General features: G+C 33.0%; 2 protein-coding genes across 4 annotated transcripts; both read right to left on the bottom strand.

Annotated features, from left to right (window-relative positions):
• Window positions 1–1,416: 1,416 nt before the first annotated feature.
• Window positions 1,417–11,380, bottom strand: LOC111986313 (CDT1-like protein a, chloroplastic). 2 transcript variants are annotated; one of them, XM_024017944.2, is made up of 8 exons: window positions 11,222–11,380; window positions 10,548–10,745; window positions 10,320–10,439; window positions 8,492–8,717; window positions 7,013–7,753; window positions 5,020–5,218; window positions 4,849–4,939; window positions 1,417–1,710 (listed from the first exon to the last, which is right to left on the bottom strand). In XM_024017944.2, the coding sequence occupies exons 2-8, from the start codon at window positions 10,742–10,744 to the stop codon at window positions 1,656–1,658; spliced, it is 1,629 nt and encodes a 542-aa protein (XP_023873712.1). In that variant the 5' UTR covers window position 10,745; window positions 11,222–11,380; the 3' UTR covers window positions 1,417–1,655. The 2 variants fall into 2 exon arrangements, with proteins under 2 accessions (XP_023873712.1, XP_023873713.1); XM_024017945.2 differs by having other exon boundaries at window positions 10,572–10,745; window positions 11,222–11,379.
• A 4,058-nt stretch (window positions 11,381–15,438) lies between these two features.
• On the bottom strand, window positions 15,439–20,255 carry LOC111986299 (protein PHOX1). Of its 2 annotated transcripts, XM_024017928.2 has the most exons (4): window positions 17,465–20,255; window positions 17,127–17,368; window positions 16,161–16,259; window positions 15,439–15,888 (listed from the first exon to the last, which is right to left on the bottom strand). In XM_024017928.2, exons 1-2 carry the CDS (start codon window positions 19,470–19,472, stop codon window positions 17,220–17,222), a joined length of 2,157 nt encoding a protein of 718 aa, XP_023873696.2. In that variant the 5' UTR covers window positions 19,473–20,255; the 3' UTR covers window positions 15,439–15,888; window positions 16,161–16,259; window positions 17,127–17,219. The 2 variants fall into 2 exon arrangements, with proteins under 2 accessions (XP_023873696.2, XP_023873698.2); XM_024017930.2 differs by lacking the exon at window positions 16,161–16,259.
• Between the last annotated feature and the right edge of the window lie 1,919 nt (window positions 20,256–22,174).

Here is a 22,174-nt window from a genome sequence, read left to right on the forward strand (position 1 = left end):
ACTGAAGTTCAAGTTTCCAAAAAAGAGTTTCACATACATATATACTTAGATTAAGTTAAAATAGAATTTATATCTTGTATCAAGAAAAATTGTTTCTCTCTCCCTCTTTTATTTTTAGGGAGTTTGTATTGTAGAATGCTAATTATAACAAACAATATTAATAAATGTTTTTTACGCCACCTCCCAACAAAATATTAGCTAGAATGTAGATACAAATTTAGGCAGACGAATTGTCATGTTTTTGGATTGAAACACGTATAGCAAACCTGTGAGCCTGGTTTTTTTTTTTTTTTTTTTTTTTTTTTTTTTTTTTTTTTTTTTTTTTTAATATATCAGAACTAGTTTATCTTTTAGGATGACATGACAGTCATTCGTGGGCAACATTATTCCAAGCATGTGGGTCTCACAGGTTTAATCTTCCTTTGATACATGCCCAGGTCCAGGTGGGTGCACCTCTATAGTCTGTACTGGCCACAATCCTTTAAAGTACTCCTTTCTAACATAACTAGAAACTAAGGATGTGCATGGGTTGGATTGAGAAGATTTTTGATCTAACTCATCATGGTGGATCAAAAAAAATTCAACCCAACCCAACCCAACCCAACCCACATGAGTCGGGTTGGGTCGGGTTGAACCCATGGATTTGACAAATTTATTATTATTATTATTATTATTAAATTGAGTAGAAAAAAAATATAAATGTTAATATATTAAAAAAAACCCAAAGATTGGTATCAATATAACTCCCTAAAAGAAAACAACATTAATGACTAAACAACAATAATAATTTATTAGAGTTTGTGTGAACTAATTGGCTTTTATATAGGATAGGAAGAACTTGTTCTTTTAAAAATTTTATTAATTATATAATATATATATATATATATATATTAAATTAGTATTAGTAGGAGGAATCGAGGAAGTGCTGCTCTACAACTGGTTTTTTTTTTAAATTATTAAATTTATAATATATATATATATATAAGTGCCCTACATCTGGTTTAAAAAAAATTAAATATATAATATATTTTAAATATATATTAAATATGGGTGGGTCGGTTCAGGTTTGGCGGGTTTGTAATTTTATGACCCAAACTCAACCCGACCCGCTATAAAAATTTTTTTGTAACCCAACCCATCAAGCCTTAAAAACCTACCCAACCCGGCGGGTCGGGTTAAGTCGGGTCAGGTTTGGCGGATCGGTGAGTTTTCTGCACACCCTTACTAAAAACCAGAAATATTAACTATTATAATTTAGGGAAAATGTATAATAGACCCTCTTGGCCCATTAGGGTCTCACTCTTTACACTAAAGTTGGCAGACAACAGAAAATGGTCTGGCCCAATAAGTTAAATGATCCGTTAAGTGATGAATCTTCTCTCTAATTTTCTGTAATAAAAATAAGGAATCAGATACTGCAGGAACATAAATGTGAATCATTTTACTTAAGAGAAAACCCAAAATACATTCCACCCTTCAGGGCCTAACCTCATTACACTAGCATTAGCTGTCAAAGTTCATCGAAATTTCATAATGTTACAACCATCAACTTAACTTGGCTATCAATTAATATAAAATATAAAATAAAAATCCTATTACCACTGGAATAAAGAAAAGTCGAAGGAATTTGTATTGGAATGTGTACCTCTGACATTTCATATGCTAATAATCCTTGCCCGAACTGAATCCAAATCTGGCACTTTCTTGATGCTGTAAGAACACAATGATGTTAAAAAAGCAAAATCAAAGGTCATCTTTTCCTTTCATGTAAATATTAAACAGCCTTCTATTCAAATACAAGGAATAAGAGAAGAACAATTCACTTTGCTAGTGCAAAACAAGTCAAAAATTTTTAACATCCAGCACAAGTGCCAGTTTTACAGTTTGCATGGATGGAGGGAGCCCTGAGAGTAGTAGAGGGGAAGGAAGGAGAAGGGTTTAATGAATCCTGTTTGGGTGTTTTTAAAGGGAGGGGTTGGGTTTTGGAGGGGTTCTAACTTCTAAGCTCTCATTTTTAATTCCCCAAATTAGATATATTTGGAGAGGAAGTGGAGTGGAGGGGATTAAAAATATTTAAAACGTCAATTTTGCCCTTAATATGTCAAATTATATTTATTTCTTTAAAATAATAAGATAAGATCATAATTGTCAATTTATATGAAATTCCCCTCCCCTCTCCTCTCCCTACTTAACTTTTTTAAAATCCAAACAAAAGTGAGGGATATCTATCCCCATTCCCCCTACTTAATTTTTAAACATCTAAACAAGATGAAAGCAGTAACCATTCCTCTCCAGTCTCATTTACTCACCTCTACCTACTTAATTTTTAAAACATTCAAACAAGGTGAAGGAGTAACCATTCCCCACCAATCTTATTTACTCTTCTCTCCATCCCCTCCTTTCCTTGTACACTCCTCTCCTTCCACACATAGTGTTAGGAACCACGTCACAATGTAAAGGATTCCAAATGACTCATGTGCCAAAGCCTTGTGGTAGAAGATAAAGAATAAAGAAACCATAGAACTTCAAAATAGAGTAGCCATCAAAGAAATAAAATTTAACTTAGACACAAAGCAAATAAAGCAAATAAACCTAAGGTATTTTTAATCTCTTAGATAATTCTATACTAATACCAAAATACACTTAATTCATAGGAGATGTTGCACCTACAATTTTGTCCCTGAATAAAAAAACTAAACATATTTTGTAAAATAAAAACCCAAATTTAAAAAAAGATTTAACCAAGAAGACCTATGACTAGATGTTTAAAACTGTACAACTTTTTCTTTAATTGGACTTTATACATTGGCCTGATAAAATATATCTTGAATGGAAAAAATTACGATATCAAAATAAATTAGTCTTCCTGAATTGAAGAAGTAATCCAGCATCCTTTTGGTTTCTATCCTGAATCACACCCTCCTCTATGTCCACTACGTGTAACTTGAAAAGGTGAATCTTGACCTACTATCCAAATGCTCGCTAGTTATGTTACTAAACTCAAGATGTCTTAGTCAACCTTTGAGAGAGACCACCTTTGACCTTTTTTTTTAAGTATATAATTCAGTAGTTAGGAGGGGTGAGGTGATTTGAACCTAGATGTCTCATTTGGAAACACCATGAGATGCCCACCAATTGAGCTAAAAGACTCTTGGCCAGAGACCACCTTTAACCTACCAGCCTTACTACCTACTTAGCCAACACCTTAGCCAATATGCCAATAACTTGTACTGTTGTACAACTCAACCACCTTCATGAAATTCATGCAAAATCCTAATAACATCTTCCTTTGGCCTCTTCAGCAACATTAAAAAAAAACCTTAGTAATTCCATTCACACATGAACTTTTATCTCCATTCATATCTCTAAGAGCCCAAAAAACTTCTTCCTAGAACAGCCTAACCACCCGTAATCTCCACATCTATGGACAAGAGATCTTCACATAAGATCTCACAACTTCTTCTAAATATAACTTCTTATTAACAAAACAATCCCTTCCTTCCACAGTTGAATTAATCATCAGACTTCCAACAAAATTCACTCCTACAGAACTTTTCCGTTACAATGGAAAAGGTTATCATCCATATAACCTTCCAAAAGATAAATCCTTCAACAATTACTTAAAAAAATTAAATCAAATTAAAATTAAATAAAAATAAAAACACCAATTCACAAGATTCCAAAGAAATTATCTTCTTCTCTTTTCAAAAAAAATGGCATCCTTTTAGCACTCTTTTGACCACATACCCTTAACTTTTGCCTTAAACAGACCTCCATAGTAATTGCAACACCACACATGCTCTTACAAGGAAATCCACCCTCTCCAGAACCCAAAACACCTTGTAATTTGAGTTCATCCCAGACTACAAAATTCTACTTTGTCTCTAACAAATCACATCATCCACAAAGTCACACTCAAACACATAATATTAAAAATAAAAGATAGCATCTAGAGTTCCAACTTCCAATCCTAAATAACTTTCATGTATATCAGGTTCCAATGCTTCATGCCTTCACAAATAAAACCATATTACTCACTAACAATGTGCTCTTATCTCATGTATAGAAAACAAATCTGGAAAAAGGCTTGCCAAGGCTCCTTGCACCGCATTTGCTGCAAGAAAAAGGCTTCCACCAAGACTACCCGAATGACTTTTCCACAAAGCCAGAAAAAGGTTTTTCCTCATGCACTTGCCTTTAATACCTTTTGTAGAGAATTACCAACCAATTATAATACCTTTTGTGACATATGGCCAATTATATCAGGTTTATAATTTATGACATATGGCCTGTTATATTAACAAAAGATATATAAAGTAAAACACATTTTATATATGAGTGATCCAAGTCCCCCAAATCCAAATGAACAAATTAAATGACAAAATCAAGTATAAGTCCCAGAGTCAATCCAAGTTCAAACAAGAACACCAATAAGGCATTATATCAGGTTTATAAATTATGACATATGGCCTGTTATATTAACAAAAGATATATTAAGTAAAACATATTTTATACATGAGTGATCAATGTAATTAGACTCATCTTTTGCAAATGAATCTGCTTAAGTTCAAGTTTGATCTGATTATAATCAAACTTTATGGGAAGGAAATTACATTGGAGAGCCTAGTCTATAGAACAATCAAACTGTAATTTACTAATAAGAATTGGAACTTCTTTCCACCAGTTTACAGCCCTACATTAAGTTACGGATCTCCTAAGTTGGCTATGTCAATCTAATAAAAAATACTCATTTATCTTTTCATGTCCTAAGACCTATGTCACACCAATATTCAGGTGCTACGTTCTCATCACATAAACATGTTATAAAAGAGAAATATGCTAACCCACTTGTACATGATATCTCCACCGGTTGTTAACTTCCTGTAGATCCAATCTGGAACCAGATTTTCAAGAAGCGCAATCTGTTCTTCAACTTCTCCTGAAAAGAAGACAAGAAATTTCATCAATATTCAATTTTTGAAATAAAATCCTCTACTACTGGAGCACCATTGTACATACCTCTCTCAACAATATCAAAACTATTCATTATTATCTTGTGCACAAGCTCCTCTTTTGTTATTGCACAGCAGTTGACTGACTTGAATATTTGGTAAATCAGAGCAACTAGGTCAGGCAAGGAAGAAGACATCTGCTGGACAGCTGTTACACCTGCTGTACTCTTCTCGCAAACCTCATCAAGAAATCCAAGGCTCTTGACCTATAATAGGAAAACTCTTTAGTTGAAAGTACAGGATAAAAAAAAATAGTAGAAGAGAGAGAATTATTTATTATTATAAGAGTTACTCTTGTTTAAGTTTATAATAACTTGTTATCTTATATTAGCATCTAGGCATTCTAATAATCTTGTCATATAACTCCAATATAAATAAGTGCAAAGGTGAGGGACTAATTGATCATACCCTACACCATTTTTTTCTACTCTTTATGTCTCTCTCTGTATCATTCTTCTCTCTTAACCTTAATCTTTCATATTTTACACCACCTTAGTATTAGAGCGCCCCAATCCAACCAAAAAACGTACTAACACAATCTAGAGGTCATTGTAAATGATAGAAGTATGCTGTCGGTGGCTCATTGGTTGAATCTGATTATTGTTTTGGTTTGATCGGCGTGTATTACTACATGTGACTTGGGTTATTGTCATATTTTTAGTTGTTTGAGTTCCATATGACTGAAGACAAATCTGTGTCCCGGCTGAGGACAAAAAATCTTTGATTAAATAATATGCCTAATCAATTACCTCAAAGAAGTTGAATGGTTTAAATTATTTAGCTTGGGCACATGCTGTGAAAGTTCTTCTGCATGGGAAAAATTAATTGAAATATAAGATGGTTATAGCATGGTATAAAACCCCACATCACCACTACAGTTGAATTTTATGACTCTGATAAGAAGATTTGTGGAAGTCTGTTGTAGAATCTTTTTTGCAACAGAGTAATGTTTCACAGGTTTATGAGATTTACGAGAAAAGTTTCACAGCTAAGGTGAGTACAGCATCTCGTAGCTTTAGGTAGCTTACTTGCTAAAGGTGAGACAAAAAGATAAAAGTCAGCTTATTATCAAATAAAAAAGCTAGTTTTGTTGTTTATTTGGAAAAATGTGAGACAAAAAGCAAAAGGCTGGAAACAAAAGCAAATTTGCCAGATGGACAAACAGTTTGGAAACAATTGCCTGATTACTACAATTCTCTTAAAAAATAGTGGGATCAATTGATAATAGTACTGTTCATGTCCCTGATTTTCCCTTGAGTTTGTTTTCTGTTAACTAATTGACTGAAGCCTTACATCGTTCTGTCACCTTTGTTCCTGATTCATGTGTTTATTAGGACCTTAAGTCCAATTGACAGCATAAGACTAGAAGTTATTCTTACCAAAAATTCTTAAGTCTATCCAGAGGCTTTAGGCTTACACAAAAAGAATTGAATATATTATTTAGATAAACCCATCATTTTCTAAAATCATAAAATTAGGTTATTGAAGTTCAAAATCAACTGCACACAGATCTGAAAAACCTCTTAGCTTTAGACCATCTAATTAAATAAAATTGATTAGATATTTATTGTTATTACTAAGACTATGACCATATTAAACCCGCACTGCCCAGAATATTTTAAGTTGCACCCAATTGATAAGTTTTCTTCAAGTAAACTAGTGATTATTCTACATAATTAGATACTGTACAAAAATCATGATTTGCCATGTCCAGAAGTAGCCATTAAATTGGGGAAGCATACCATTAACTATCCCAACTAAAACAATTAGTTTTGTCACTCACTATATCCCCACACTTATTTTTGTCACTCACTATATCTCAGTCCATTTATTATGAACCTAGAAACAGTTATTTTCTATCAAGAGATAAGAGATTGAACGAGTCAAAGATACCACATTCCACCATTTTGACACATGAGACAAACAATATGGCTCACAGATTATGAAATAGAAGATTCAAGCAGATCATAAACAAGTTTCAGGGTTGGAGAGAAGCATACCTCTTGCAGTGGTGGTGGAGAACCAGTGGCATTCACACCCTTGAATGTTACTTCTGTAGTATGTTGAATGTTATCAATTACAACATTGTTGCAGCCTGGCTCATCCACAATGTAATCAAATGCAGCCTTTTCACCTTCCAAGTGCGAGAAGTCTAGAAACCTTTTTGCAGGCGTATCACATGATGTCAACTTTTGGCTGGTACTGGTCTTAAGCTTGTCCTCACAACTAGGCATTGATATCTTTGGTGTCAACTGTGCAGGTGTTTCTAGAATCAAGGGATCATCAGATGAGGCAAGTTTGCCAAGAGGAGTACTTAAAGGGTTCGTCTGTTGTGCAGGAGAGTTGAAAGTGCTTGATATGGAGCTGGTACTAGGAGATTCCTTCTGTTGCCCACCTTTGATATTTGGGTTCATTACACCATCAGATTTGGAACCTAATCCAGAATTTTCCACCTGCTGCACACTTGTACTATCTTGGTTAATCAAATTATCAGATCTGGCAGACAACAGAGCTATTGGAGATTCTAAGAGCTGAGTTTTTTCTGTTTCAGCACCAACAGCCTTCTGAGAGAAGTGTCTGCTTATAGATGGATATGGATCAAAGTTTTCTGACAACGGCTCACATTCAATGGAAGTTGATTGAGATTCTATTACAGAATCTGCAATCAATTGCTCTGCACTTAAGGTCTGTTTTCTTTCGCTAAAAGGTTCTGGCAAGATGGCCTCTGGAACATCACAAGCCTTCCCCCCACCAAAAAAAAGTCAGCTCATTTCTTTGAACGTTTAAATGCGATATGAACTGCTACACACTTTATTATGTATATTTTAATATAAATTGGATAAAATAATCAAAAACAAACATGGAACTCAAAGTCTCAAACACGTATTGATAAGCCGACAAAAACAAACATGCAGAGAGTTAATCTTGACACATTGAACAGATTGAACAGAACCACAATACTAAGGACAACTTAATTAAACCGATTTCAAACATTTGTTTTATAACACAATCATTTAATCATTACTCAGCCATGAAAGATATGCTTATATGTAGTGTATATATCACTTAAATTACTACACACTCTACAAAATCATATATCTTGGACAAGCTTCTCAAGTTGATCCTGAAACCCTTAAACAAAACCACAATAGGGCTGATTTCAAAAACTAGATGCAACAGCACAGTCATTTAATAATTACTCAACCATAAAAGATATGTTTATATGTAGTTAACTTATTTTTTCAGCCTGCCTGTCACCTATAAATTAGTGCACTTCCACGTCTTCCATTTTGTACAATCCAATTACCATCCGCCAGAAAAGTCATATCAACTAACTTAATTCTCCAGAAATTATATTAGTCCCAAAAAAGAAGTAGCAGCAATCTGTCAACTTGTTCTTAGATTCTCATTTCAAACCTCTAGTATTATCAGCATGATAAACATCAATACTAATCTAGAATATAGAGTCAGAGCAATACCTTAGGTTGCTTAGTAAAGAAACTAATAAGCCTAGAAGCAAAAAGTTGATGCAGGGCCAAAAAATCAGATTGTTCACAGTGACCTTCTATAACATCAAATAACAAAGAGATCTTCATGTCAGGCTTCATGCATAAGGTTTTCTTGTCATGCACAAGAATCTTTTCTATCTGAATGGCTTCAGGAAGTATATATTTTATCTGAGCAAGATGGCTGTACGTGAATTTTCTGAAAAGGAAACAGTAATAGTTTTATTCATCAAAGAAAGGTATAAACTAAATGATAAAAACATTAAATGAGATCAGGAAACTAATTGCTACACAGATTTCCTTGTAAAAAGTGCAACTCTGAGGGTTATCTGTGCTTAGGAACAGCATAAACTACACTCCCAAGTTTAAAACCACATGCCTATTCTGAATGACAAAAAAAATACAGTGATAACATATTATTGGTTCTGGTGATGTACAAGAAACTTTCAGAGTGACCTGATATATTCTTATAAGCTTGGAATAATACATCTTTATTGGCTAGTCAAGATGACGAAACTGTTTAAAAGGCAAGCATAACATCCTCCTTTGTGAAAATAGCCCTTAAATGGGGTTCCAAACATGTGAATGGATAAATGATATATTTAATATTTCATAATAAAAAATTTATATTTCACACTTTATAATTAAAAAGAATTTTCTTCTAATAAGTGAGGGAACCTCATTTTGTCTTTTATCTATTTCATATAAACCTCATTTTTAGTGCTCAATGGACATGAGATTGCAGTGCCTTCTGCCTTCATCTGTTTGCATTAGGCAATAAATGCACTTACATAAACATGAACAAATGAATCAAATAATGAATTTGACTCTACTATAGTTAGGATATTTTCTGTTAAATAACCTTAAGCATTCACAATTTTTAAGAATTTTCCCTCGTCGTCTTGAGATATAGGAACAAGTGACCATGCCGCCATGATCCTTTCAAGTACTCCTTTTTTACATAAGAATATAGGTAACCATAAAATGTTCCTTTAAGATGCGAGAAACCAGAAATATTAACTATTTTAATGTAGAGAAAATGTATAATAGACCCTCTTGGCCCATTAGGGACTCAGTCTTTACACTAAAGTTGGCAGACAACAGAAAATGAACTGGCCCAATAAGTTAAATGATCCATTAAGTAATGAATCTTCCCTCTAATTTTCTGTAATAAAAATTAGGAATCAGATACTACAGGAACAGAAATGTGAATCATTTTACTTAAGAGAAAATCCAAATACATTCCACCCTTCAGGGCCAAATCTCATTACACTAGCATTAGGGGGACCATGTACACATATATACAACTTAAATAGTTCTAACGACATTTAGATCCAACATATAACTAATTCTAGAAGAATAAAATGAGAAAAATGTTGATTATCTATCTTCAATATGACAAAACAAAAAATGCATATGAATTTTTTTTTTTATATATACAAGTAAAGATGTTTTATTAGGAGAAAAGACTACTTTATGTTCACAATGATGAACACAACATAACCTAAAAGAATTACAAAATAATTATGCACAAGAATGAAGCGATTCTGTGAAATCTAAAATTGAAATGCTACTAATAAGCCTCTAGTAAGACTCCACACACGAGACCAATCATCTCATTTATAGTTTTACTCTATTATCTCACTCATGTAAGAGGTCATCAATCCATTGTGGTTTAGATTTTTAGGTAGAGGTCCTAGACCACACCTCATGAAGCAAAAGTCGCTAGTTCAAATCCCCATCCCCCTCCTCCGGGGCCCAAAACTTACATATCAACGTGACGAGGTTGTAAATTAATTACCTTTTAGTAAGAATTTCCACCTGAGCAGAGATATTTTGGAAAGTAGGCAACTTTTTACAGAGAATGAGCAACCTAAATGAACAAATCATACGATCAAAGAACTCCGATATGTTCTTATATCTGAAAATAGAGGAAAGATACCCAATATTAGAACCCAAAAAATAAAAAATAAAAAATAAAAAATAAAAAAAATCATTAAAACAATGATAAAAGAAAATAAAGACATGCATCCATTGAATTTGAGGTGCCCACTTGTCTGGAAGTTCTACTTCTCCCTCCTTGATTTTGTGTGAAGGCTCATTAGTCTTCTCTGGCGTCTGACATGCCGGCTTAAGTTCCAAATTCTGGTTTGGAATAATTCCTAGCTTTTGCACAGGAGCAGGAGACACAGCAGTTGAATTTCCTGGACATGTACTTTGATCCATTCTTTTAACAGTAATGCATACATATAAATCAAGAGGCAGAGACAAGATTAGAGGGGGCAATAAGAACGGTGAAAGATAAAGCAAATCACAATCCAGTTCTGCAAAAACTATTTGCTTAGTTTCATTTTCAAAGCAATTTTTTTTATTTTGCTTATAGCACTAGCCCTACATTAATTTTATTTAATAAACAATAAGAATAACTCAACTCACACTGTAATAATCAACAAGAATCTGGGGTATTAGGCAAACAAGAATCAAATTAGAGCACCCTATTAAGGAAAAAAGTTGAAAAAACCAAAAGAAACCCTAGAAAAATAAATAGATTTTCATTCTAACCGAACAAGTTTTTTTCTACAAAACAAACCCAACCAAATTTACCAAGATTAGTTTTCGATACAAAGAAAAAGTAGTAAACCCCCGCGCACCCAAACACAATCAATCTGATATATCCAAAATGTGAGAGAGAGAGATCTGAACCTGTTGAAACTCCTGGGTTGAATTGGAAACTGAAACCCCAAAAATGAATTCTTATTTTTAGAGGTTTAAGTTGAAGACTTGAAGCAGCTGTGGTGCAGGCGAGGGGGGAAATATAGCTTCTAAAATTTCAAATTTATACATATATGTGCCTGATACCTACTAATATTATATGGGAAATGGTAACGAGATTTTAATAGTTTTTTTCATTTCCTTGTTAGTATGACCCTATAATATTAACATTATTGCACGTGTGTGGGACGAGTATCTTTTTTTTTTTGAGTTTAATCTCATAATTTTAAATTTAATTAACCTTATTACACGCACTTTGAACATGCAATGATGCTCTTTTTTATTTTGAATTTAATGTAATTTTTTAATTTGAATTTATTTATTGTTAGTGAGGCTATAAATGAATGAATTTTTAAGGAACTAAAATTTAGAATTTGAAATTGAGTAAACTACTAAGTTTAGTGTGTGCGAGTTTTTAGAAAAACAAATGTATCAAATGTGAGATATTTTTAAGAGAAATAATATGTTCACAATATTTTCATAATATTTTTACAACAATTCATAAGTAACAGGTTGTTACTGATTATTATTGTTGAGTTAAAAAAATAATTTTAGCGTTAGGTTCAAATTTGAATCAATAAGTCAATAACAATTAATCACCTATGATTTGTTGTAAAAATGTTGTGAACGTAGCACCTCTCTTCCTTCTTCTTAAAAAAAAAAAATGGTATTAAAGTTGTAATTCAAAAAAAAAAAAAAAAAAAAACCTCTCTTCCTTCTTCTTAAAAAAAAAAAATGGTATTAAAGTTGTAATTCAAAAAAAAAAAAAAAAAAACTAACTGAGAAACTTTTTTTTCTAAAAAATAGCACACTCTTTGTTTGAATATATTTCACTCACATTTAATACATTTTTTCCTAAAAATTAGCACACACTAAACCTAACTACTTACTTATTTTCAAATCCTAAATTTTAGTTTCTTAAAATTCATTCCTTTGTAACCTCACTGACAATAAATAAATTTGAAATGAAAAATTACATTAAAGTCAAAATAATAATAAAATAGTCTCATTGCACGAGCGGCGCTCATGTGATGAGGCTAGTAGAGATTAAGTCTATTGTTAGCGAGGCTACACGGGAAGGGATTTTTAAGAAGTTAAAATTTAGGATTTTGAATAAGAGTAAACGGATGGGTTTTGTGTGTGCTAATTTTTAGGGGGGAAAATGTATTAAAGGTGTATGAGATATATTTAAATAGAGAGTGTGCTAATTTTTAGGAAAAAAATTTCTCCAATAGTTTTTTGTTTTTGAATTTTTTTGAATTAAAATTTTAACCCAATTTTTATTTTTTAGGAATAAGGATTATTTAATTAGATTATAGATATTTTTGACATTTTTTTAAAGTCATAACTCACTTCTTAAAACAATACTTTGGTTATAGTCAAGTGGTGAGCAATGCTGCAATATGCACTGTCCGGTGTTAGTTTCTTTATCATCAAAACTCACCGTTTTTACTCTCAAGAGAAAAGAGATGAGACAAAGTCGCAGAGAGCGAGAAAAAACAAGGAGAGAAGAGCGAAAAAGAAAAATGAGCAAGACATAGGGATGTACATGGGTATGGCCTCTTACACAGTTACACTGATTGAAAAGTTTCAAGATTGAAATTTTCTTACTTTAATTTTTAGTTTTGAATAATTGAAATTGGTGATATGAGGAAACCAAAATTATACTAAAGATGTGTTTGGGTACCGCTTATTGCTAAAAACTGAAAATATTGTAGCAAAATAATTTTTAAATGTGTAGATAGTGTTATGAGGCCCAGTTTTGAAGTTGTTTTTGCTGAAAAAAGTACTTGTAAGTCCCTTGAAGAGTGCACAAGATCCACTGAAAAATGTGGGACGCAGCTAAAAAGTGTTTTTCAACACTATCCAAACATACACTAAGCCTAACCTAAATGATGAAGTCTTACGATTTTAGTTTTATTTTTATGCTGCTTGTTCCATATTAATTTCCTTTGGATTGTGTTTAGTGATTAAGCATTAATACTCTCTTATTTCTGGATTCTTTAATCTTTTGGATTTATTTTTATTTTTAAATAATTCTTTCTAATACTAGAATTAACATCCCTACTGCTTTGTTTTTATAAGCAAATGTTAACAAGCATCGTGCGATAAATGGAATTAAAAGCATCGTGCGATACTTATTAAGGTTGGACTACCGTTGGTCTCACTTAATAAAAAAATTAGATAAATAGAATAAAAAGATATAAAGCTGACCCCTCAACCTATGTTAATATTTATTTCTCCCTATGAAATTGCCCCCACAGCCTACAAGGCCGCTAAAAAAAAATGATATAAAGCTAGCTATTTAGTGCTCATACATTTAGAATTTGCAGTACTAAGAAATTGCATGAAACATGTTTTTATAAGATTTTCTAATTTGATTGCTATAGAATGTACTGTATTTTTTAAAATGATTTGGTGTAAACCTCTGATGATTCATTAACACGCCCCCTCCTCAAGAATTGTTTTACTTTTTTTTTTTTTTTAAGGATGTAATTAGAAAAAAAAATCCATCTCTAATCCAAACATATAATCTTTGATGTAATATGGCCTCTACATCTACTAATGAAATTTTATTTGTTGGGATTCAATTAGAGTTTCACCAGCCACATGGAAATGATCTGAAGAATTTTTTTCACATCAAATAAAGAGTAAAGATCCTCTTAAAATAGGGTTGCCTATAATATTATGCATTATGTTGGTATAAGTATGCATTTTATTATGTTACTTGTATGCTTCTTATAAGAAGAAATATTTTGCTCATTTTTGCCACCGTGGTGCATTTCTAGTATACTTGGTTGGCTTTTATTCTTAATAAAATTTCTTACATTATTTAATATATATATATATATATCACATAATTTTTTTTTATTGGTAATAATCTTTATTAATGCAAAAACTTCCAAGTATAACAGTGCCTAACATCAGCATCACAAACTACAACGTTCAACCAATTAAATATCACATAGTTAATTTGTGATTCTTGCGATTATAAAATCACGAACTTAATAATATATGTCTACACTTTAAGATACGATTAACAGTCTTTAACCTATGTTTAGCAATATGTTTACAATTTCAGTAAGTTATTGTTTATGCTGAGAATGAAGTCATTCTCAAATATGATAATGAGTTGGTAGAAGCTTGTTGTCCCATGGATTCAAACAACTTCAAAACAATAAGTTCTCAATCAGATGCTCCGTAACAACTCCGTGCACGTACTTGGTTGATGTAAGTATTAACATCTGCAATACTAGAAGTATCTATATTGAAAATGTTTTTAAGTGGATTAAAGAAGATTATGCTTGGATTGATCTTTCTCACAAGTTGTAGACATTTGTGATGGATTGATGAGAAAATGGATTGATTTTTCTCATAAGTTGAAGACATTTGTGAAGTGTCCTTCTTGTACTTTGCATCTTATGGTAGTTATGCTTCATACACCCCTAACCAATATCATTTCCTAATGCTACAACTACAACTAAATAATTATTTGTTTCCTTCCATTAGGACTTATACCGATTGGTTTGGATTGATTTTTCTTGTAAGTTGTTGATATTGGCGATATCTGTCCTTGTTGCACTTTACAATTTGTGGTATTCATGCTTCATACACACCTTACCCCATTTATCATAACCAATATCATTTCCTCATGTAACAAATTTATTTCTTCTCATTTAACTTCCTGGAAGTTGTGGTTGGTCTTGAGACCCCTTGTGAGGTGGTGTTATCTTCAGTATCTTGTGTTTTGGATGCATGTAGCATCACGCTCACAACACATGGGTTTCATAGATCAACATGTTGATACTACTGCCCTTGCTGGACGCAAATGCCATTGGCCTTTTGCCTGATGAATAAAAAAGAGAGTACCAAGCTTACAGTGAGCACTGTATAATCCAGAGGCTTAATGCATATATATCAGTGCTCACCAACATCGACAACTTGGTAGTGCAACCATCCTTTAACTGTACTCGTCCATGTAAGCATATGGTCTTTCTTCCTCTTCTAGTTAAACTTTTACAAACCATGAGGACTTGCAGGGCAAAGCATTAAACAGTGTTTTATCAGAATGTCAGTACTGGTAAACAAGTCTGCAGTTAATAAAACCAGGCTAAAATTATGAAGTAACTAGCTAAATGAGTTTGCAATTAAACTTAAAAAAGTTTCTTTCCAATGATGGTCTTAATAATAACCAACAGGTCCATTAAATCAATACAAGGATAAGAAACCTGAAAATCCTAAGAAAACATAACTAACAATTACAAATGAAAAACTGACTCAAAATTGCAAAAACCATAAATTTCAGACTTATGGGGCATACAAAAAATAACAATTGCATCTGTTTAAATTACAAATACAAATATTTTACTCACTGTCAGAAACTACTGTAAAGGGGGAGCAATGACGTTGAACGCAGAAACTAACTAAAATGCAACTTCCTGCAACTTCATCTTATCCCCAATGTGTAAAGATGTTGGAACTCGTCTTCTTAGAAAAACTACTTGCAATAAAATTCTTCTATACTTGGAACTCTCTTTTTTTTGTTTCTAAAAAAAAGAACAAGGCTGAAGCTGAACCTTAAATAAGTAGCTAGGAACCTGCAGAACAAATAAACCAAAAGGTTACAGCCAAGCAATTGATGCTATAAAGACATCATATTGAATTTCATATCGTGACATGACAAAACAAAGTTGGGGAAAAAATTCAACAAATGTAAGATATATATATTTATATACTCATTGTTTTTCTTTAATGTGGACAAATAAGATATCCTCTATCAGTTCAGCAGACTATGATATTTAGTTGAACAGCCAATACTAATATTTGAATAAATAGCAAGGGGCAAGTGTTTAGGCTTCTCAAATTGTACCTCCTAGCCCTTCAATAACAAGGTGGAAGGCAAAGTTGTGGACTAAAGCAACCACATCCAAGGACTCAGGAAACGAGCAGTTTCTAGTGGTTCGTTAATCTGAAAGCATTCACTGCAAAGGTTAGAGCTACAATGGATGCTCTGGTATTATTTAAGGGAGGTAGATAAACAAATAATATAGAACTCTATGTATGAAGATGAAAGGATAGCAAGAAAACTTCCGGTGCGTTCAGGCTCTCACACATTTCATTTTGACTCCCAATGGAATTGAATGATCAATATTGACCAAGTAAATACTACGATTAGTTATAATTTACTGGTGAGACATCTGCATGAGGCTGCATGTGAAAAAGTAAATGCTAGGAGGAAAATTTTTCTTTCAGTTTTGCCATGTTATTAGAATTTTGCACATGACATAATTCAGGGGTTCTACTTTTAAATAATTGTAGGTAGCACGCAAGATATCAAATTATGCAAATAGTTGCATCATACAGTGGGCAGGGATCTCATAATATTCCACATTGAGGTTGCCTTTGGATAGCTTATTTTTTGCCAACTTATTTTACTATTCAGCTTATATTTACTATTATTCATGGGTCTCACTGCACTTTTTGAAATTATTTGTGAGCCTCATTGTACTATTTCAGTTAACTTTTACCTTTATCTACAATACTTTCAGTAAAAAGTTTTCAGTTTCAGTAAAATAAGCAGATCCCAAACAGGTCTATTTGGCAAAGATTATTTTTGCCAGCTTATTTAATTATTCAGCTTATTTTTGCTACTATTCATGGGTCCCACTACACTTTCTAGTACTATTCATGGGTCCAATTGTACTATTTTAGTTAACTTTTACCTTTATCTACAGTACTTTTAGCAAAAAAAATTCAATTTCAGCAAAATAAGCGGATCCCAAACGGACCCTGAGATTTAAGTTAAAAGAATTTTGTAAGTATGAGCATCACATACCTCAGTATGGTAGACTATATCTTCCAGGCAATGGAGCAGTAAAAGTGAGTCATTTCACTGTTAATACTCAACAACCTTTGTAACAAATGGAACTCATGCATGCTCCAAGGCATGATATATTTTTGACACTCGCCGCCGAAACAATGGTTCCAGCCGAAATGATGGAATTTCACTCTGCCACTTTTTAGCTTCACACATCTCATTCCATGCCTGTACTATCTCATCAATTTTGAACCCGAGACCTGTAAAGAGCAGATTATTTCTAAGAAACTTAAAACCAATTTAAAAATAATAACAATTTCTAAAGCAAAAAATTTGAATTAGTATATATATGCTACCTTCCAATGCATTATCATTTGAACAGTGGTTCTTCACCATGACGGCTATATCTGTTGGAGAAGCTCCAGCAAGTTCAAACTTCTCAACTGCAACTTCCAAACACTCATTCCATACTGGTATATCTAATTTGAATTCCACAATTGATCGCTCATAAAGCATGGTGCCCCATAAGATGTTTATCTGAGACCTCATGTTTGCAGCCTGCTCCATAGATTCACGCAGTGATATATCTTTAAATAGCCCATCCAATCCCATCTTCTGCAACAGCGTTTCAATATTCTTAGGTTTAGAAAGTTCACTTCGGCGTTGCTCTTCTAATTCCTCCCAAATTTGCATACCTTTCTCCATGTTGTCCTCAGCATTGTTAAATAGTTGTAGAACATCTGTCGAAGGCCATGTTTGCAAATCAGCATTGTTTCCAATTGCATAATACCAAGTAAGTTTTGCCAGCTCAAACTGCTGCTGCCCTAGAGCAAGAAAGCCTTCATAGAAATCTGGTTTGATTTTCAGTGCTTCTTCATATCTCTTTCCTGCTGTTATATATTCTTTTTGTGCCCAATCATATGCAGTTTTGATCTGTGCAAGTATAGCTTCTTTTGAAGCATCTTCAGTAAAATACACCCTCTTCCTTGCCCTTGACATGTGAACATTTCCCCAGTTGAACAATGCTAAAGCTGCCATCTCTTGGAACTTATCTCCTGCTATGTCGAAAAGGTCTTGTGCTTCCTCACTTGTAACTGCTTCCTCCATGACCTCAGAATAGAGCTTCATCCCAAGTTCATGAAGATCCAAGCATGTGTCAGATTCAAATCCAGCATGGTTCTTGAACAGCTGAGCAAATTGGATTATCCAGTCCTCAATGCAAGATGTCACCTCTAATTTCTTGCATTTTACCACATCACCATTTGTAGCTATATTATTACATTTTATATTATGATTCTGCACCACCTTCCCATTCAGCCTCTCAAAGAATGGATCCTTCTCAGGACTAACTTCTACTATGTACAGCCTTACAGAACCCTGTGATTCTGCTGATGCTTCAGCCCACCTCAGTTCTTCATCAGTAGTGATTGTGACCAAATCATCTTCTTGGTCCCTGTATTTGATAAGAACTGCTCTTGAGCTTGGAAACCGGTCATGGACAACCTCCCTTAGTTGCAAGAGGCTGCAATCAACTGGCAACTGAGCCCACCTTATGTCCTCCCCTAAAACCAATTTCACAGTTTTCTTAGGCACTTCTTCCTCTATGCTACTAATTATCTCCTCCGCAACCACCTTAATGTCAGCCTTCTTGTCCTCAACGTTTTCTTCAGCCACCTTCTCCTCAGTTACTTCCTCAGCCTTCTTCTCCTCAGTCACTTCCTCAGCCTTCTTCTCCTCTACTTTGTTGATCTTCTTCTTTCGTTTCTTCACTTTCATTACCTTTGGTGGAGGTAAAGAACATTGTGGTTCAACATAATTCAGAGGTAATTCAATTACTGTATCATTCACCTTTAAACCTTTCCTCTCAAGTGCCTGCTTCACCCTTTCTGCAATCTCTAATGCCATGAGATTATTTGGCTCTATGTCCAATACCGTGCTAACATCTCTCAGAGCCAGATCCAACCTGTTCAAAGCTTCATAACACCTTGCCCTCTTCAACAGTGCTTTACTGTACCTAGGTGTGACTTCAAGAGCCAAATTGCACTCATGGACTGCCCTGGGGTACTCACTGAGCCCCATCTGCATATAGCAAGCAGCCATGTTACTCCGAAGATAGGACACATCTATATGATTTCTAGGAAGCAATTTGAGGGCTTTCTCATATTTCAACATAGCTCCTTCATGGTCTCTCTTTTGAAACAACTTGTTCCCCTCCTCCTTCAATGCTTGAGACATAGAAATGAAAACTGCTGTATCTTTATCATACCCCTTTGGGCTTTTATTTCCAATTTTGCTTTGCTTTGGACTAGCATCAGATGATGTTTCTCCTGCCTGTTTCTTTTTCTTTCCACTTTGCCTCCCCATTTGAATCCAACAAAGAAATCAATAACCAATCCAAACCCAACCACCAATTCTAAATGGAACTTCCAACAAAGTAACAAAATATGTTGGAAAGAACTTCCAATTTTACTTCAAAATCAGATCCTATCCTAAACACATAAGAATGTCAAAAACCAAGCTCTTATACAAAGAACCCACCAAATCCCAGAAACCAATTCCACACAAAACCTTCAATAGGGTGTCAATTGCTACAAAAGAACTTCAAAATCCTAAGTTCTTCTCTTCAGACTCAAAATGTTTTTTTTTTTTGTTTTTCCTTTTGTTTAATCTCAGAAATTAATTTAATACACCATAAGCTCAAAACACAAACAAAACCAGCATTCCACTCCAAATCAGGATTTGCTACTACTTATCCAAGAATTAACAAACCCCAATTCAGATAAAGAAAAAAAAAAAAAAAAAAAAAAAAAAAAAAAGCACCACTTCAACACAGCTAACAGATGACTCTTTTTTTCCAAAACAGAAATTCTTGATGTTCTTATCTGTTCAGAAAGAATCAGAGACTATGGAGAGGAAACTTATCTGGGAAAATGAAAATTCTTCTGAAGCTTGAAACTTTCCGGGAAAAAAAAACTCAAGAGGCAAGAAACTGCAGAGAAAGCTCGTGGGAAAATGGGATGTGAGGAATGGAAGGACAGACCAAGCAATGTTCGTTGGTTTGGCGTTCTGTGATGTACAAATGTGTAAGATTTTCACAGCTTGACGTAAACGCCACAAAAAGCACTGAAATATCTGATTACTTTAAAATTTTCTGACTTGTTTTATTTAGTTTGATAATATTATGGTTTTATAATTTTAATAATACTATGGTATAATTTTTGGACAAGGAAATATTGTCGGCCCCACGTTTCCGTTGATTCCAAGTTCCTTGGGGAGGTTTTGATGAAAAGCAAAAGACATTTCATCAAATTACTATTGCCACATCCATTTGTCTGTTTATATCTAATTATTATGTTATCACCTTTTCTTTTGTTTTTTTCTTTGGTTTGTTTGCTTGAATTTATATGTCTCCAGCTAAATTCAATTCAACTTAAACTGTTTATTAATGATTATTAATCATATCCAAATGATCTTCGTGAAAAATATCACACCAAACATGTGACTAGTTTATATAAGAGTTAATGAACATTAGTTATGTCATTGCACTTTTCTCACATGTACTAATTTATGGGCACAATTCATCCCCAAAAATTTAAAAAAAAAAAATTATGGGCATACTTTCTACTATCAAATTTTTTTCCTGCCCATGATATCATACAATGTAATAAGTTGTTAACTTTTTTTTTTTAAGGTAGATAGATGGTGAGGGAGAAAGAGAGAGGTGAGAGTTGAACCGTAAATATGGGATTTGGAATATCGTTATGACTTAACTATAACTTAAATTCTAATTTTTAGCATCTAAATGTGCTTTTATTGATGGGTTCTAGTTAGCTCAACTGGTAAAGAAATTTATAGTTGTATAAAAGATCTAAAATTCAATCCTCGCCTACACCAAAAACCGATTAGTATCTTAATCTGATTATAAAAAATGATGAAACTCTCTCAAAATATATATATATATATATATATATGTGCTTTTACTAATTTTATATATACGTGTGTGTAGGGAGGGGAGTTTGACTTATAGGAAATTTTATATGTTCACCCAAGCCTCCATTCAAAACTGGCTTGTACTCCTCTTTTTTTATTTCTGAAAACTTTGAAAAATAATTTTCTTTTTTATATTTTATTACAATAATTTGCAAATTTTCATTTTTTTTAATCAAAGATAAATTATAGAGACACAATAAACTTTACAAAAAAATTCACAACTTACTAAGATGATAAGTTGTGATTGCTTACAAGTATAACATCACTTTTAAATTTACTTACCATTAGTTTTATTATACAAAAAAAAATTGTTGGGGTTTTTATTATTATTATTTTCCTATGAAGAAAAAAAAACAATTGTTGGGAGGGAGGGTGGGGGTCAATTCTTTTGTGGTATTAAATTAATTTGTTTAACTAATTCCCCCCCCCCCCCCAAAAAAAATCGTATCAAATTAAAGCTTGTTACTAATCTCAACATTGAAGTACTAAAAAAACTCATAAAAACAAAAATATTAAATATCATTGATCACGATCATGAGACATAATTATCATTATAAATAAGAATAATTTTTTTAATAGTAATGATTAAGATTGGCATAATATGAGTAAGTAGATCAATCAAGTGGTCAACGATTATTTATTAACCTAGTCATGTTAGATTCTTTAACCATTTTTATAGCTCATCATATGTATTTGATGCTTCCTTAATCATATCTAGTTACCAATCATAGTATTAACTTATAACATTCATACATCACATATATGCTAAATTTTCTTCAATTGAAATAATGGAATTTGAGTTTTGGGATATATGTTCTTCAAGCAAGAGAAATTTAATGGAAAACATAATCATTACAAAAGTAACTAAAGTAAATTGAGATAATTAGTCTAAAAGCAGATAACAATGAAAAATATAGTAACTTTTTAGTCATATGTAAGCATAATGAGAAGAGTAAACAAGTGTTTTTGAGTGTAAATTCCAAGTTCAACCTAAATGCACTTTCTCGAACTAGTTTAAACATTTATAAAACGATCATTTCATTATCCTTAATAATGTGGGATAAACCCATGAGACC

This window comes from Quercus suber, unplaced genomic scaffold (assembly GCF_002906115.3).
Source record: "Quercus suber isolate HL8 unplaced genomic scaffold, Cork oak 2.0 scaffold_6, whole genome shotgun sequence".
Lineage (NCBI taxonomy): Eukaryota > Viridiplantae > Streptophyta > Magnoliopsida > Fagales > Fagaceae > Quercus > Quercus suber.